This window comes from Mobula birostris, chromosome 18 (genome assembly GCF_030028105.1).
Source record: "Mobula birostris isolate sMobBir1 chromosome 18, sMobBir1.hap1, whole genome shotgun sequence".
NCBI classification, from domain to species: Eukaryota; Metazoa; Chordata; class Chondrichthyes; order Myliobatiformes; family Myliobatidae; genus Mobula; species Mobula birostris.
Window position 1 is genome coordinate 17617799 of NC_092387.1, and position 18699 is coordinate 17636497.

General features: G+C 39.4%; 1 protein-coding gene across 1 annotated transcript in view; it reads left to right on the forward strand.

Annotated features, from left to right (window-relative positions):
- Positions 1-18699, forward strand: part of ptpn9a (protein tyrosine phosphatase non-receptor type 9a) — a 236184-nt gene that overhangs the window by 165839 nt on the left and 51646 nt on the right. Inside the window, exons 5-6 of the mRNA XM_072282286.1 lie at positions 3298-3403; positions 6392-6502. Coding sequence (XP_072138387.1) covers positions 3298-3403; positions 6392-6502 — 217 coding nt within the window. The remainder of the gene's footprint in view (positions 1-3297; positions 3404-6391; positions 6503-18699) is intronic.

Consider the following 18699-nt stretch of genomic DNA (forward strand, 5'->3'; position numbering starts at 1 on the left):
TAGGTGATATTGAAGGGATAAAACCGAAACTTAAATTGAATAAATATCAGAAAGAATTTATAAAAATTGCATTGGCAGTAGCTAAGAAGACTGTAGCAGTTACTTGGAAATCTGATTCGTATTTAAGTATGGATCGTTGGAATAATGAAATGGCTAGTTCTATTCCACTCGAAAAAATTACTTATAATTTAAGAGACAAATATGTAACATTTTTGAATATTTGGCTCCCTTATTTACAAAAGATAGGATGGCATATTTAAGTGCTCCGATAAAGACTTTGGTCACTTGGGGAAAGTAACGAATAATTATACCAAATTTATTTTGAATCCCATGGAGCATGTGGAAACCTTCCAATACCCAGGCGGTTCTTTTCTTCCTTTCTTTATTTTTTCTTTCTTTCTTTTCAGGTAGGACTATATATGGGGGGGGGAAGGGTAGATTCTATTTTTTCATGTATTCCTTTTGAAAATTCAATAAAAATGATATTACAAAAAAAAACGAAGTGCAACATGAAAAATTATTTCAAATTCTTGCTAAACTAAATATTGACGGAAGGGACCAATAACTGCTTCAAAATTTATATTGGAATTAAACAGCGGCGGTAAAAATTGATGATAATATAAGCAGTTGGACTAAAATTCAAAGAGTTAGACAGGGATGTGTTGCCTCACCAGAATTATTTAATATCTATAGTGAAATGAATCTCAGTGAAATAGAAGACCTAGATGGGATAAAAATTGGAGGTGTTAACATCAACAATATAAGATTTGCAGATGATACCACTCTAATAGCAAGTGCTGCAGAAGATCTACAAATCCTTCTAGACAAGATAGTACAAACAAGTGCAGATTTTGGTCTAACCATCAACTGTAAAAAAAAAACAAATGTATGGTAACATCAAAACAGCAGGATACTCCTAACTGCCAATTGTACATCAGTAACCAAGAGATTGAACAAAAGACCAGCTTTAATTACCTTGGCAGCTTTATATCACAAGATGCTAGAAGTAAAGTAGAAATAAAAAGAAGAATTGCCATTGCCAAAACCAACTTCCAAAAAATGAAAAACCCATTTTACCAACAGATACATTTCTATGACAACAAGGCTTAGGCTACTAAACTGTTACACCTGGTCAATCTTTCTGTATGCTTCCGAAACATGGATTATAACACCAGAACTCCAAAGAAACTTAGAAGCAACAGAAATGTAGTACTAAAATAAACTTGTTTGTGTCAAGTGTTTCTAGTTGCAAGGGTCTCGGCCTGAAACGTCGACTGCACCTCTTCCTACAGATGCTGCCTGGCCTGCTGCGTTCACCAGCAACTTTGATGTGTGTTGCTTGAATTTCCAGCATCTGCAGAATTCCTGTTGTTTGCGTTTAATTTCATCTATAGGTCATCTATGATATTGGCTCAGTTTTTCTCTCTCCATTAGTGCGACTTGACTTACTTAACATGTGTGACAGCTTTGTAGTTCTCAACTTTTTACCCTCTTTTGTAAATGCACCCAATAACCCATTGACTGGAAGACCTCTGCATCTTATCCCAATAGCAACCCTGGCCTTAGCTTACTACAGGTATTCCCTTGGTTCTATCCACACCAGCACTAACTCTTCTCTGCAACTTAAAACCATTTTGTTTTTCTTTTATCCCTGTTTCACCTCAAACGTTTCCTGTTTCTCTCTCCACAAATGCTGCCTGGCCTACTGAGTGTTTCCTGCATGTTCTGTCTTTATTTGACATTTCCTGATCTGTACTTTTTTTATTTTTGTCTATTTCTTTTGATACCAGACGCATGTAGTTGCGTTCCATAAACAAACAGCAATGCAGAACCAATATGGAACTTATTTCACATCATCCCAGTTTATTTCAGAACTTGTGCTAAATAATTTTGTACTTTTAGGAAAAATAAGCTCTAATTATTGCCAAGTAACTGACTTCTTTATTAAATTACCTTCAGTCATTTATTCTGAGCCAGATCAGAATATTGTGGCAGTAACCAGTAAAAAGATGCTTGGTAATTTCTGGAGCAAAATTAATGAAGAGCCATTGTTTCTGAACTCTCCAAAATACCTGGGCAAGATTCTGATAGAAACACATTTAAGACAGAATTTTGTAGTTGTATTGGTCAGGAAGGAGTAGATAGATAGACATACTTTATTGATCCCGAGGGAAATTGGATTTCGTTACAGTTGCACCAACCAAGAATAGAGTATAGATATAGCAATAGAAAACCATAAATAATTAAATAATAACATGTAAGTTATGCCAGACGGAAATAAGTCCAGAACCAGCCTATTGGCTCAGGGTGTCTGACCCTCCAAGGGAGGAGTTGTAAAGTTTGATAGCCACAGGCAGGAATGACTTCCTATGACGCTCAGTGTTGCATCTCGGTGGAATGAGTCTCTGGCTGAATGTACTCCTGTGCCCAACTAGTACGTTATGTAATTATGGAGCTGTGAATTATTGCACAGATTGATTTGTTTTTGAAAGTGATTAGATGGAGAAAGTCACCGTTTCTAGTTCGTAAGATAATCTATTGACCAAAGTTAGAAATCCAAAGCTTCAAAGTTTCATTAACCAAAGCTTCGGTCCAAACATATAATTTTGCTTCCTTTGCTTTTCTCATTTGTATACTTTTTGTTTTGCAAGCAATAACTCAGATTTATTCTCCTCCCTCCAATTTAAAAAGTGACTTTATCTTTGGATAGTTTCTACAATGCAATGAAATATTTACAGCAAAATTCACAAACAAGGTTAAAATATACAGTTACAATATTAGCATTAAATGATTTTAAAATAGTTTTAAATTTGTTGCAATTTATTCCGACGGCACGGTTTTGGGAACAGTTTACAGTGTTTACATAGATGTGTGAATGAGATTATGTCAATGCCTAGGAATATTACAGTCATGTTCAAAATTAATTTGCAACATTTTTGAAAAGAATGTATGCAATCTAAGATTATTGAATTTTAGTGAGACTATAATTTTTATTTTTAAAAATTGAAATCTTAAGTGGTAGCCGTCTTGAACGTGTCATTTCCAGACAAGTTTGATTAGATTTTCTATCATCTGATTCAGGAAACTGCATTAGAGCTATAATCAATTTGTTTTAATCAACTCTTGCCATCCATGTCACTTATCTGAGTAATTCCTTCCTATCCAAGCATCACATTTAAAAAAACAACAAACTTAAAGCACATGCAAAACATTTCATAAGCTATTTTGTTCCCAGTAATTCCTGGAATGTTCATTGTTCCAATTGTTCTAATTTTAGTGGCACTTTTGTTTTCTCAGTTTTGAAACTCAGAGAAATGGGCTGGTGTTCATTTACGATATGGCTGGCTCGGCGTACACTAATTTTGAATATGACCTTAGCAAAAAAATTCTTCACCTTTTGAAGGTAAGTCACCAGCTGTCATTGACCAACATATTCTGTCCGGTAGGGGAAGGGGTGTGAGCAGAGATGTGGGATATGAATGAGATGTGGCCAAGGTCATTGTAAACAATGGTCAAGGGAAAACCACTATTAAGGAAGATATTTCAGAGACACCTCTACTGAAACTTTCATCATCAGAGCAAGTATGGCAGAGGGAATGGAACAGTCTTTGCTCCATGAGACAGAATGAAACAAAGAGTGGTTGAAATAGCTGTGGAAGTCAATAGGTTTGTAATGGATGTTAGTAACTAGCCTATCTTTTGAGATGAAGATAAAGAGATTCTGGAAAGGAATGGAAGATCTCTGACTCTTCACTTTTCACTATCTTTCCTTTCCACCATACAGAAACCAAACAATCTTTCCAGGTGAAGCAGCGATTCAATTGTCCTTCCAATCTAGTTACTACATTAGGCATTCACAGTGTAGTCTCCTCCACACTGATGAAATTGAACTCAGATTGGGTGATCACTTTCTTAGTCCACAGGGGTAGCCACAAGCTTCCCATTGCTGATCTCTAAGTCTCCATCCCATTCCTGCTCTGACCTATTGGTCTGTGGCCTTCTGCACTGTTAAAATGAGGCCCATTGCAAGCTTGAAGAACAGTACCTCATCATCCATCTGGGTACATTGCAGCCTCTGGACTTAATATTGAAGGCTACAACTTTAGGTAACTTTATTTCTGCCTGCATCAGTTGTCCATCTTTGATTGTGGCCAAGCTTGTCTGTTTCTTTCCGCTTTGGGAGTTGATGTGCCTGGCTTGCCCTCCTATTCTGCATTTTGAAACTCCCCCACTGTTTTGTCTACGTTCTCTCTCTAAAACTGCTCCCATTTACTCATTGATGAGGCAACCTTGTTTATAGCTGATCCCCATGGTCCACCTAAGTTTTACCCCATCAGAGACACCCCCCCCCCGTCATCTTCCCAGTTCTGACAAAGCATCTTCAACATGAAACGTTCATTCTGTTTCTCTTCCCAAAGATGTGGCTTGACCTGCTGAGTACATTGAATAGCTAACCTGCTTTGTTGTTGAGGTTGTCTTTATTTTAAATGAAATAATATTTCATTCATAAGACTCAAACAGGAGAAAATCTGTAGATTCTGGAAATCCTAGCAACACACACAAAATACTGGAAGAGATCAGCAGGCCAGGCAGCATCTTTGGAAAAGAGTTAACAGTTGACGTTTTGGACCGAGATCCTTCATTAGGACTGGAAGGCAAGAGGAGAAGTCAGAGTAAGAAGGTGGGAGGAGGTGAGGAAGAAGTACAAGGCGGTAGGTTATAGGTGAAACCAGGAGAGGGTGAGGGGTGAAGTAAAGAACTGGGAAGTTGATTGGTTGAAGAGATAAATGACTGGAGAAGGGGAAATCTGATAGGAGAGGGTAGAAGACCATGGAAGAAAGGGAAGGAGGAGGGGGACCAGAGGTTGATGATGGGCAGGTAAGGAGATAGGTGAGAGATGAAAACAGGAATGGTGAAGGGGGGGCAATTAACGGAAATTTGAGAAGTCGATGTTCTTGCCATCAGGTTAGAGGCTACCTAGATGGAATGTAAGGTGTTGCTCCTCCAACCTGAGTGTGGCCTCATTGCGGCAGTAGAGGAGACCATGGACTGATATGTCCATTAAAATATTTTTCGCGGCAGCCTTGGTTATAATTCTCAAATTGAGTCATTTTGTGTCAGACCTCGTGTTTGAATCTTGATTTTATCACAGGGTAAAATAAGTGAGAAAAAAGCAAGGTACCTCTGACTGAGTGAAGCAGAAGTGTTTGCTTTGGTATATTTCCCAGACTCAGCTATCAACTTTTCACAATCTGCTGGTGAAATTAAAGTGCAGATGAATTTGCATTTAGGCCAAGTACAGTGTGAAATTAATATTTAGGTGAAGGGTTCATATAATGAAGGTGTTGAATCTTGATGGTTGGTGATGGTGGCCATTCTCTTTCCTCCTCCTCCTCCTCCTCCTCCGCCTCCCATTTGCAACACCATACACTTCAATCTGTTCTTGCTTTTCCCTTGTACTATCTCAGTGCCCTGCTGATGAAATGATCTGTATGGATGGCATGCAAAACCTGTTTCTCGGTACGTGTGACAGCAATGACATTAAAGATTCAAGTTTCAAGACTGTTTAATGTAATTTCCAGTACACAAGTGAAAAGGAGATGAAAATAATTGTTACTCCAGATCCGATGCAGAAAACAAAGAAACTAGTAAGATAAAGAGCACAATAATAAAAAATTGCAGTAAGTCCTGTAAGATAGCTTAGCATTGATTGTATATCTATTAAGTGATGCTAAGCACAGTAGTGTCTGTACATAGGGTGACTCTGGCAGGAAATGATAAAGTGGTGATGGTGGAGTGGATTAGTGGGTGGAGGTGTTGATCGGCCTTGCTGCTTGGGGAATGTAACCAATACTAAAAAGCCATCCACTGTTCGTCCATCTACAGCAGTGAGGAGTGACGACCTGTTTGGTGTGTTGCTGCCAAAAGTTCATGTTGCAGATGAGTGGGGGCACAGTTTCACAACCTGCTTATTTCATCCGGAGATGAATATCAGCATCTCTGTTGAACAATGCTGTTAGTCAGCTACTGTTTGAAATTTAGTTTGGGTGGACATTTGTCACTGAACTAAAATTTGACTACAACCCATTAATGAATGTTCTTTTTCTTTACCCTCTTGCTGTACTCTATTTGATCCCTTCCTTTTGTTTCCTGTCTGGTTTTGTTTCTGGCAACGCAGTGATGCTCCAGCATTAGCTCTGTATTTGTTCTGTGTGCAGCTGATCTCCTTGACTAATCTCTTCCTGTCAGGGTAAACTCCTTCAGAAGTAAAATAAAATCCTCATAAAGCACAGTATTTTATCTTGGAAGAGCATACTTTTGGGTCAGTCAATCTACTTCAGATGATCAGTCATTAATTATTTGATTTATAACACAAACTTTCTACTTTCAGGGAGCCTTTCCCGCTCGATTGAAAAAAGTATTCATTGTTGGGGCACCTGTCTGGTTTCGATTCCCATATTCCGTTCTAAGCTTAATTCTTAAAGAAAAGCTTCGGGAAAGAGTGAGTACTGTACAAACTTTGTGAAACTCCTATCATCTGCTTTGTTAGCTGTAATTTTCAGCTTTCTCCTGCTGTCCTCCAATGATCAGTGCAGATACATAAATATTGTAAATATATCCTAGATTAATGACAGATCTTCCTGTGTTACCTTAATGACCAGATATACCAAGAATGTACTAAGCTGTCTGCTACACTTACCTACATAACTTAAAAATGTTTGCTTGTTCCACACTGGGATGCAGTTCATTACAGAAGGCTGAAGGTTAAAGCCAATTATTGCTCTGCACATATTATGGTTCAAGACTACTGTGACTTGTTAGGACAGTGTTTCTCTGTGTCATGATCTGTTATTTACCACATCTGAACTGTGCCAGGAGTCTACAGAACTGTAGCCAACACAGCTTGTGAAATGCCTCTGGACATGGTGGGAGTTACTGTGGCTGCAGCTCAACAGTATTTTGTCATAATACATATTCGGAACAGAATAGGAACAATGCGCACCTCATCTTTTCGATAAGTCTTCAGGAAAACATCTTGTAAATAGTTGCCGTCTTCAGTAGTCCCTTGGGATTGAGGTGGTCTTGCCTGTGCTCTGATTCGAAGGTGGCAGAGAAGGGCAATGTGGACCCACAGACTATACCACAGATGGAGCTGTGCCTTGTGGGATGAGTGACTACATAATTAGTGAGCTAGTTCACTCTTGCAAAAGGTTATGCTTAATGCACATATGTTTAATTGCCAAATCAATAAAAACCTGCCACTTTCTAAGTGGTATCCAGTGCAATTCATTCAGATTTATTTACCACATGCACATCGAAGCATGCAGTGAAACGGCTCGTTTGCATTAACAATCAAAGATGCGCTGGGGGCAGCTCACAAATGTCACCACTGCAAGTTTTAACTCTTAAAGTCTAGCTGAGGAAATTGCAAGGAGTCTCCCAATAAAGGAGAGTAACGTTCAAATTAAATCTTAAATTTCCTCGACAACTTTTGTAGCTGCGGAAAATTAGGAAGTGCCAGTAGAGTTGCATGATTGACATTGTGAAGTCAAATCCTTCCACTTTTTCATTAGAGTTTCATTGAACTATATACCAGTGGTAGAATATATTAGCCTGTTTAAATATTGAAGTGCCTTCATTTTTTTTCCCGATAAAAGATCTTTTATTCTTTAAAAATTACAATTATTTATTTTTATTTTTATTTATTACAAACAAACAAAAAACACAAAAAAAAACCACAACCATAACAAAATCAAATTAAATATTGAACAGCAAAAGGGAGAAAAATATAAAGGCAAAAGTAAACATACACTGCACCAAAAAAGCCTCAGTCCTCACCCTGTGGGAAAGTCCAATACAGGGCCCCATATCCTTTCAAAGATGTCCCCTCTGTCCTCATTACATAGTCTCAGTCTCTCCAAACGTAGAGAATTTGCCAGTTCTCTCAGCCACAGATCGTACGTAGGCACAGAGTCCATTTTCCACATTTGCAAGATTAACTTCTTAGCAATCACCATTCCAAATAATACAGCCATATTTTCATACATATTGGCTGAAGATAGGGAGCTTGTTGCTCCAAGCATGGCTATGAGCGGGTCTGGTTCCCACCGCTTCCCAAAAGCCTCAAGAGAAACAGTGAAAAATACTTTTCCAGTATGCATAAAGCTTACAACATGACCAGAATGAATGTGACAAGTTACTGTTCACAGATTTACATCTGTTACAAACTGGTGAAACATCAGAGTAGAAATTGTGCAACTTTTCTTTGGAATAATGGAGTCTATGTATTATTTTGAACTGTATAAGTCTGTGTCTGACGTTGACCGAACAATCATACTCTTTAAACACTCACCCCAGACCTCCTCTGGCAGTTCTATACCCAATTCATCCACCCATGCCTGTTTAAAACCTGCAGTATTCACCCGAGCTCCATCATGTAGGATCTGATAAAAATTGGAAACCGCACTACAAGTAACAGGATCAAATTTATTTATTGCCTCCAGAGACTGATGTTTGTCTAAAACTTCAAGTTAGGTATATATTTCCTAACATAATTTCAAATTTGTAAATATTTAAAAAAAACTAGATGCAGGGATATTGTAAACTGCTTGTAACTGCACAAATGAGGCAAAGTTTCCATTAATATATAGGTCACCTACACAATAGATGCCTCTCTGTTTCCAGGTAGAAAAACAGTATCATTCAGGCCAGGCAAAAAGGAATGATTGTCACAAATCGGAGTATCAATATAAGTTTTTGGGGCCTTATTGTGTAGTTGAATCTGCTTCCAAATTCTTATAGTGCTGCCAACCACGAAGCTGTTACTAAAATGTGACTTATTAACTGCAGTGGGGCTATTAAGGAGAGCTGGTAAGGAAGTCTTCTTACAAAGCATTCAGTCTTTGAGTAACCATGCTGGGCGAGTCGGAGGTAGAGGTTGGACCTTTTTTCCACCATGCAAGAATGGATAGGTGGGCAGCCCAGTAATACATTTTAATGTCCGGTAGGGCAAAACCACCTGCTTCCTTGGGCTTTGACAAGTGTTTTTTAGTAATTCTAATGGCTTTATAATTCCAAATGAAGGGTATAATAATTGAATCCAATTGCTTAAAATATGACAGGGGAATAAAACATGGAATTGACTGGAAAAGATGAAAAAAATCATGGCAGTACAATCATCTTGATTGCGTTAACCCTCCCCACCAAAGAAATTGGAAGGCTTTTCCAAAAGTCAATATTGTGTTCAACCTGCTCAACTTTGTTTCACCAATTCACTTGCAAAAGGTCATCTGGGTTTTTTGTAATAGTCACACCAAGATAGGAAAAGTTATTGTAAGTTATTTTAAAGGGAATGGACTGTAAATACGCTGTATTAATCACTGCAGTGACTGGCATTAGTTCACTCTTATCCCAAATAATAGAGAAACCTGAGAAACTACCAAAATTATTAATCTGAGTCAGAAGTGCGGATATTGATGTTTGTGGGCTGGAGATATATAAAAGGACATTGTCAGTGTACAACGAAAGGTGATGTTTATGTCCATGCATATTAATGGGAGATATCAAAGGGTCCAGTCTGATGCTAACAGCCAGTGGCTGAATGATAAGCACAAACAAAAACGAAGAAAGGGGGCAGCCTTGACGAGTCCCACGATGAACTGCAAAAGGGGAGGAAATATTCTGATGAGTGATAACAGAAGCAGATGGGTGTGAATAAATTATCTCAATCCATTTAATGAAAGATGGTCCAAATCCAAATTTCTTAAGTGCAAACATCATATACGGCCATTCCATTTGGTCAAATGCAAATTGTGCATCTAACGAAATGACTACAACCTCTTCTGCATGTTTTGTATATAAAATATTGAAAAGACAATGCAAATTAAAATACATATGTCTACCTGGCATAAAGCCAGTTTGATCTGGATGAATAATAGAACAAATGCATTCTTTTAACCTATTGGCCAGGACTTTCCCAAGAATTTTGGTTTCAATGGACAGCAGCGAAATGGGACGATATGATGAAACCACCTTGGGATCACGGCCTGGTTTTGGAATCAGAGAAACATTAGCTTTACATAAAGTGGGTGGCAATCTGGAAGCTATCCTAGAGTGATTCAACATTCGTAAGAGCAGAGGTGACAATTTTGGACCAAATACTTTGAAGAATTCCATGCTATAACCATCCGGACCCGCTGTCTTATTATCGGGGAGGAAAGAGATGACCTTCTTGATCTCATCTAGGCTTATGTCAGCATCAAGTGTATTTACTGAATCTGTTGACAGCATGGGCAGATTCAGATTATCAAAGAATGCTTCCATAGCTTCAGCATCCGGACTGCCTTGTGACTGGTAAACATTAGCATAGAACTCCGCAAAACACTTATTAATTTTTTCCAGATCCGTCAATAAAAAGCCATCGTTCGCCTTTATACGATGTATGGCCCTGGAGGCCTGCATCTGTCTTAACTGACGGGCTAGTAACTTATGGGGCTTTTCACCAAGCTCAAACTACCTCTGTCTGACTTGTGTCTGTAGTTTTGAAGCACTCTTGGACATTATAGAATTATACTCATACCGTAAAGCAGTAATCTTATTAAGTAATTCTACTTCCTGGTTTATTTTGTAAGAAGCTTCCAGATTTGCCAACTGATCATCTATTTCAGTTAACCTTTTCTTGAATCATCTTTTTTCCGCTGTCTCATACGCTATTATGCAACCTCTAATAACCACCTTCATGGCCTCCCAAAGAGTGGAATCATCAACACCGCCCACATCATTGGTGCTTAAGTATAGATCTATTTTATCTGAAAGATAAGAGCAAAAATCCTTATCCTTTAACAAAGCATTATTTAAATGCCAGCTATAGTCACCTCTTTTGTGGTTCAGTTTGAGTATAAGGGAGACAGGAGTATGATCCAATATAAGTATATTATGGTGAGTGCAACCGACTACTGACGAGACCAATTTCAAATCTAACAGAAAATAATCAATCCTAGAGTAGGATTTATGTACTGTGGAGAAATATGAGAAATTCTTCCTCGTGGGATTAAGAAGCCTCCAAATATCCACAATGTTATACGGTTGCATGAGATTATTAAGTGTTATGCTATTTTTAATTGAACAAACTTGGGGACGTTGTCTATCTAGGAGGGAGTTTAAGATACAATTAAAGTCTCCACCTACAACTATGTTAGAGTCAGACAGATTAGGCATGGCCTTAAAGAGGTCCTGAAAAAAAATGTATCATCAAAGTTAGGCCCGTACACATTCACTAGTGTCAATGGTATAGAATTTAATATTCCACCTACTATTACATATCTGCCCCTCAGGTCAGCGATAGTTTGTGTGTGAATGAACTGTATAGTTTTTTTATTAGGATTGCAACACCTCTAGTTTTAGTACTAAAATTCGACTGGTAGACCTGAGATGCCCAGGAAGGACAAAGCACTTTCGCTGCTGTTTTCTTAACATGTGTTTCTTGGAGAAAACAAATATCAGCTTTGAGTGTATGAAGATGTGCATACACCTTCCCTCTCTTCAGCGGACTATTCATCCCCCATACATTCCAGCTGACAAGTTTAGTCTCACCAATGCTGTGCATGTGCGAATTAGGTGTCATATCTGCTGCTTAACAAAGCAAAAATGCTGTATGGTCATGGCATAACACAAACTGTAACTCGAACAAATAGATGTGCTGTAACAACCCCTGGAGAAACACAAAAAACCCTCTCAAAAATAAAAACACACCAAGAGTAGTACTTCCATCCCCCTAACCTAGAGTCAAAGCTATATCCAAGAGCCAACACATGGCCCGGAATAGCGAGATAACTACCCATTACTCACTAAACACGGGAGAAACACCTCTTCACAAATACCCTATGAAATATAAAAATAAACAATAACAGTCAGTCCTCACCCACATCTGAGTGTGAGCTTATTTTTCAGTTCCTCATGCGCTGAACATAACAAACAGTCTCCAGATGAAGCCACTATCAATCAACGACGAATCCAGTAACCCAACGTTAATCCGTTTTTAGGTTGATATGGTGTCCGAATGCCAATCTTTAACTTCTCGGCTCAGGAACTCCTCCGCTTCAACTGCAGTGCTGAATGTACTGGTGCTGTTGTTAACTGTAACCACAAACCTCACCGGATACTGGAATCCACACCCAATTTTCCTGGCTTTGCATTTCTCCTTAATGTGCTGAAAATCCTGATGTTTCCTCGTGGTAGCCGAGGTTAAATTCGGGTAAATGAACACCGGACGCCTGTCACGTAGCAGCGGAGCTCTCTCCCTAGCCAACTGTAGCACCAGCTCGTTAACCTGGTAATGGTGTAGCCTCGCAATAATAGCTCTTGGCCTACCATTCTTAGCAGGTGCTGGGCTCCGGCGGGCACCGTCCACTTCAATCGGTTGGTGAAAATGTTCTTCCCCCAGCAACTTTGGAAGCAACGTGGCTACAAATTCTATCGGCTTATTGTTTTCGGCTTTCTCCTGAACCCCGATAATGTGAATGTTTTGACAGCGAGACCGAGCTTCAAGGTCATCCACTTTAGCCTGTAGCTGCGTGTTTTGGGATATTAGGCTATCAAGCCGCCTCTCCAACTCTTCAATTCGCCTCTCATACGACTCGGCGGTATCCTCCATTAAAGAAACACGCTTACTGACTTCGGTTAGAGCTGCTGTTAGGTTCATGGTTGATTTATTATCCTCTGCATGTCTCCCGTCTACCAAACTGTACAGCTTGTTTACTGAAACAAGGACTTCTTCAATGGTAGTTGGGACTGGGGCACTAGCAGCATTAGCTTTAGCTTCTCCTGGGCCCGCTAGCTTCGCAGAACCCTTGCCCTTGTTTCTTCCCTTTACCTGGCTTCGTCATTTCGTTCAGCCCGTTACAGCTCACTTCAGTCACTTAAAAAATAAGAATGAACTGCTATTTGGGTGAGGCAAAAGGTGAAGGTAGGCGCAGCTCCCAGGACACACGTCTACTCCATACCAAGTCCCCACGTGACCCCCCCCACGAAGAGCCTTCAGTGATAGTTGTCAGGAATTAAATGGGAAGGAAACCTTTTAAACTGACTACACAGGAGCTGTGAATGGTAAACACAAGAGATACTGCAGATGCTGAAAATCATGAGCAACACACACAAAATGTTGGTGGAGAACAGATGTTGTGTCTCCAAAAACATCTTCATCTTCGGTAGTGACAGGGCACACAGCAGAACAACCATGTTCAGTCAGAAGTGCTGAACTGGTGATCCCTCTCAGCTTCCTCCTGAGGTATCCTTCATCAAAGAAGTCTGTCTTTAACTAATTTGATTCACTCCCCACGGTATCAAGAACTGGTTGAGACTCTGGATGCATACATCAAAGGTCATGGAATCAGATAGAAGCCCGGCTATAGTGCTGAAGACCTGCGCCCTAGAATAGTTGTATGCCTTGCACATTTACACTATTGGCATCAACCAGATTTGCTGGAAATTTCCTACGTATATCCTTTTTCACAAAAATCAGATTGGATCTAATCTGGCTAATCACTGCCTAAGTCTGCTCATCTTCATCAGCAAAATGATGGAGGATAGCCCTAATAGTGGTGCACAACGATTCCTGCTCACCACATCCATTGGCATCCTGACCCCATTGGTAGCCTTAGTTCAAACTTGGACCAAAGTGTTAAATTCTAGAGAGGAAGTAATAATGCTGTTTCAATTTCATCGCCGTACTTAAAGAGATAGCTAAAGAATTGAAATGATCTCTGGAGAAGCTCATGTTCTAGACTGCTCACTGAACTGATGGGCTCTCACTCACCACACTCTGTTTAATTCAGGTACTATTCCTGGATATGCATTTCTTGTTTCTTCATTAACATCAAGGCAGTGTTTGAGCAAGACTGGCATCAAGTACATTTAAATCTGAAAGGACATCAAGGAGAAAACTTTACAATGATTGGAGTCGTGCTTTGCACAAAGGAAGATGGTTATAGTTATTGGAGGTCAATCACACCAGCCACTGGATATCATTGCAGTAGCTCCTCACAACCATGTTCTGGACCAGCAATCTTCAGCTGCTTCATCAATGGCACCCCCTTCCATCATGAGGTCTAAAATGGGTCATTGCACCATGCTGAACTCCATTTGCAACTCTTCAGAAAATTAGTAGTAGCAACAATAGCTACAACTGAGATGAATACATAAGCAGGGTAAAAATACTGAAATTAATTCAGAATTCTTAATGACTCCAAGATCAGAAAGGAACGATGGATAGATTGGATGGATGTTTTTATCAATTGTATATCTTTCAGCTTTGAAATTTTTAGTTGGTCATGAAACCAGAGCCTTTGTGCACAACAGATTGTACCTACTGTTTGTACAGGAAAAATATTTCTTGAGTTCCCTCTTAAATATCTTGGCCCTAATTTTAAAGTATTTTTCCCTTATTCTGGATTCTGAGTCAGGAGCAATAGCTTCTCTGTTTAACCCTTATGCAGCGAATCTGCTCTCCATTCTTTCCAAAGCCAATACTTCCATTTTGATGTTTGCTGCCCAGACGTTCATGTTGGGTCAAGGAATTCTCCATACAAAGGAGGCATACCTTCTTCCCATTTAGTTTTTTGGCGATAAAGGTTAAAGGAGCAATAGTTTTTCATCCCCAAAAGCAAATAATCATCATAAAGCAATCGTAAAACCAAAACCATGTAAATCTACATAGCAGGTTTCAGATCTTAGAACATAGAATAGAATTGTACAGTACAAGGACAGGCTCTTCATCCTACAATGTCTGTGCTAACACAATGCCAAATTAAACTAATCAGTTCTGCCTGCACATGATCCATATCCCGTATTAATTATCGTGTGCTTATTTAAAAGCCACCTGAAGGTCACTATTATATTTTCTTCCCCTTTGATCCCTGCCAGCGTGTTCAGGGCATCTATCCAGCTCCATAGCACCCCCAGCAAAGAGGACATCTTCAAAAGGCGATGCCTCAGAAAGGTAGCGTCCATCGTTAAGGGCTGCCATCCCTCAAGACTGGCCTTCTTCTCATTGCTATTATCAAGAAGGAGTTACAGGAGCCTGAAAGCAGAGACACAATGTTTGAGGAGTGGTTTCTTCCCCTCCAATATCAGATTTCTGAATAGACAATGAACATTACCTCACTATTTTTGCTCTCTTTTTGCACTAATTATTTTTGTATGCATTTCTTATTGTAATTTATAGTATTTTTATGTACTGTATTGTACTGATACTCAAAATAACAAATTTCACAATATATGTCAGTGATATTAAACCTGACTCTGAATCATAATTTTATAAACCTCAAGTAGGTTGCAGGATCTCGATGTTTCAGACCTGATAGGGAAGGATTCCAAATGGCTGCATCACCGTCTGGTATGGGGTTGGTGAGGGGCGGGGTGCACTGCACAGGATCGAAATAAGCTGCAGAAAGTTGTAAACTCAGTCAGTTCTATCGTGGGCACTAGTCTCCCCAGTATCCAGAACATCTTTAAGGAGCAATGCCTCAAAAAGATGGCATCCATCAAAGAGGAGGTACAGGAGCCTAAAGGCACACACGTAACGATTCAGGAACAGCTTCTCCCCCTCTGCCATCAGATTTCTGAATGGATATTGAACCCATGAACACTACCTCACTACTTTATTTTCTCTTTTTGCACTACTTATTGAAATTAACTTTTAAAATATATATATTTTACTGTAATTTATAGCATTTATTATGTATTGCACTGTACTGCTGCCGCATAACCACAAATTTCACGACATATGCCAGTGCTATTAAACCTGATGCTGATCTGAGGGAGGTAAAAGAAGGTGGAGGAGTTGTATTGCTAATCAGGGAGAATGGCGCAGCAGTATTCAGGAAGGACAAACAGAGGGCTTGTCCACTGAAGTAATAAGGATAGAACTCAAAAACAGGAAGGTGCAATCTCTCTATTGGCCTCCTGACATCCAGTGGGAGCTAAAAGTACAGATATGTAGGCGGCTGGAAAGACCTTTCTAATTGTACTCATGGGAAAATTTGACATTACAAAATTTATGTCATTGTTCAATCTTGGTGTTCAGTTGCAGTAATGAAAACTGTGGCCTGTAAAATGGTGCTTTAAAAACCTAGCACAACAATAGTATACTAAATACAGAACCATAGAAAGAGTCGGTTTTTAGTTTGCTGCATTGTAAAGGAAAAACCTGTTCAAACTTAACTTGCTTCCTGAATTAAAGAGGGCACAGCAATCAAATGTGTATCACTTTAGATTATGAGCTGTTTTGATTCATCCATATTGAATCAACATTTTTTTCATCTGCTCAGAAGTCCCAGTCGTACCACCTGGTTATTTAACTAATTGCACCTTTCTTTGAAGAAAATCATGCATGTTTGTTTTTCTTAGTTTAACAAATTACATGAAATTTCTTTGACCCAGAAAATTTAAAAAAAAGCAAAGTGAATAGACTCTACTCTTGAGACATCAGCCAAGAAAATGAAACAAAAATGCATCTCTATACTTATCTTACTTGAGGGTTTCTAAAATTTGAAAGGTTAACTTCCATTGACAGTCAGACCATCAAAAAGTGGGCCAGAACAATGTATAACAGGCTCCTTTGTTGCAAGGTTCAAGAAGCCTTACTAATAGCTTTTTGAGGTCATTTCAAGATGGGTGATAAATGTTGTACTTTCTAATTTTTTTTAATATTTAGAATTGTCTTTATAAATACAATACGTGACGTATCCCTGGGCTCAATCTGGCCTAATTTCAATTCAGTCAGCTGGTTGATAGGTAAGACGTTGATATATGGACAGAATTTCTTTAAAGCGCAAGTTTACAGTTGGAATGAAGTCTCGCCAAATCTGTGGTCATACGAACGCAAGAAAAAACAAGCAGGTTAGGCCACCAGTCCCCTCAAGCCTTCCCCACTGTACAATATGTTGATGGCTGATCTATGCTGGCCTTGCCTTCTCTTCTGTGACAGTTCCCCATCATCTTGCATTCCTCGATCTCCTTTATCTATCTCCTTCCTATATATTAGTTCCTTGTCAGGGAGAGGTGGGGATAAGCTCCACAACCTATTAAAAGCTCTCAATGGTGTGTGCCTCAAATAGCCTCTGACAACCAAGTCCAGCTCGTGGCCTTCACATGTGGCTTAGCTACTAAACCTGGCAAAACTGTTTTTACTGACAGGAGAAGGGGCAAAGGCAGATTATTGGCACCTTAAAACCAGTCGCTTCAGGAAAGCGAGGCTGACAGCTAATCGAGGAGAAGGAAAACTCTAATCTCAAACCCCTCTGCCTTGAGGCTATACCCACTCATGGGGAAGGCTTTGGGAGTGAACCCCAAGAAAAAATCTGGAGCTGGAGTCCCTAAGGCAGTCCTACATTGAGTTCGACACTGACTGACTGCCGCTGGTGTTAAGTTGTATTGGTCTCTGTTGTTCCTTTGGATTCATCAGCTGCATGGAGAGGGGGAGCCTGTGGCATGGGCAACTCTCCATATCCTACTCCCCAGGCTTGCTTACTGGCTTGTGTATCGACACAGCTGGGATGTATCATCCATGATAACCTGACCAATGGAGGGCCTACTATTTATCTTTAATGATCTAGTCTCCATTAGCCTCAGAGGTAGAGAATTCCAGAGATTAACTTTTCTTGAGAGAAAATACTTCTCCACGCCTCGGTTTAAGTGACTGTCCCTTATCTTATAATTATAACCCCTTGTTCATGTCTTTCCCAAATGAAACCATCCCAACATCTACCCTATCAAACCACCACAGGATCTTAAACTGTTTGAATAATGTATAGTACAGCATGAGAGGAATTTCTTATGAAAAGTTGTTGCGGGGGGGGTCACATTCCTGAAAAACGGACTGTATTGCAATTTTCTGTAATACAAAGTTGTATCATCTGCACATGTGTCAAGGAATGCGAATCAAGAAAAATAAATCTTATGTTGGTTTATTTACTTTTTTTTGCATTTGTGTCTCAAATTTTTGGATAGTAATTTGTTAATTCTGGAAGGATGAATTTCTGTATCTCGACCGGCCATTAAAATGGATGTAACCAAAGGAGTTTCACTTAAGGACTGTTGCAGTGGAGAGCAGTCACCATTTTACGGGAAATTAAATCAATGTTTGAAATAGAGGAGCAAGGATGAAGACAGAGATTAGTACAATTCTTAGTGAGAAGTGGGACTGGAATAAAGGGTTGGTATAGACAAAATGAGCAGAGTAACATCTTTAGCTACATTCTTTTTCTGAAAAGTTTGAAGGGAGGTCCAAGAAAAGCCAATGGGATGCCAGTGTACCAATGTAAAGTCCAGAAAGTCAGCCTGAGCAAATTGGAGGCGGGGGAGTGTTGAGTAGTAAATACAAGTGCAAGAGCAATAGTGAAGTTTACTTTTGCTCATAAAGATGCCCAGCATTTACTTCCCAAACTAACTGTCCTTAAAGGGAGTGATGAAGAGCAGCTACAAGTCATTGGCATGGATTAGAATGGCCAATTTCCTTCTGAGAATGAAGGGTGCTCATGAACCCTAAGTTTTTATATTGGGGTTCTTTGTCACTATTACTGATCAAAGCTTTATATTACCAACTTATTTAATGAACTGATTTTAAATTCACCAATGTGGGGCTGGAATTTGAACTTGTGTCTTAAGGTCACTAATTCATCCCAGTAGATGCAAGCTAGTTTC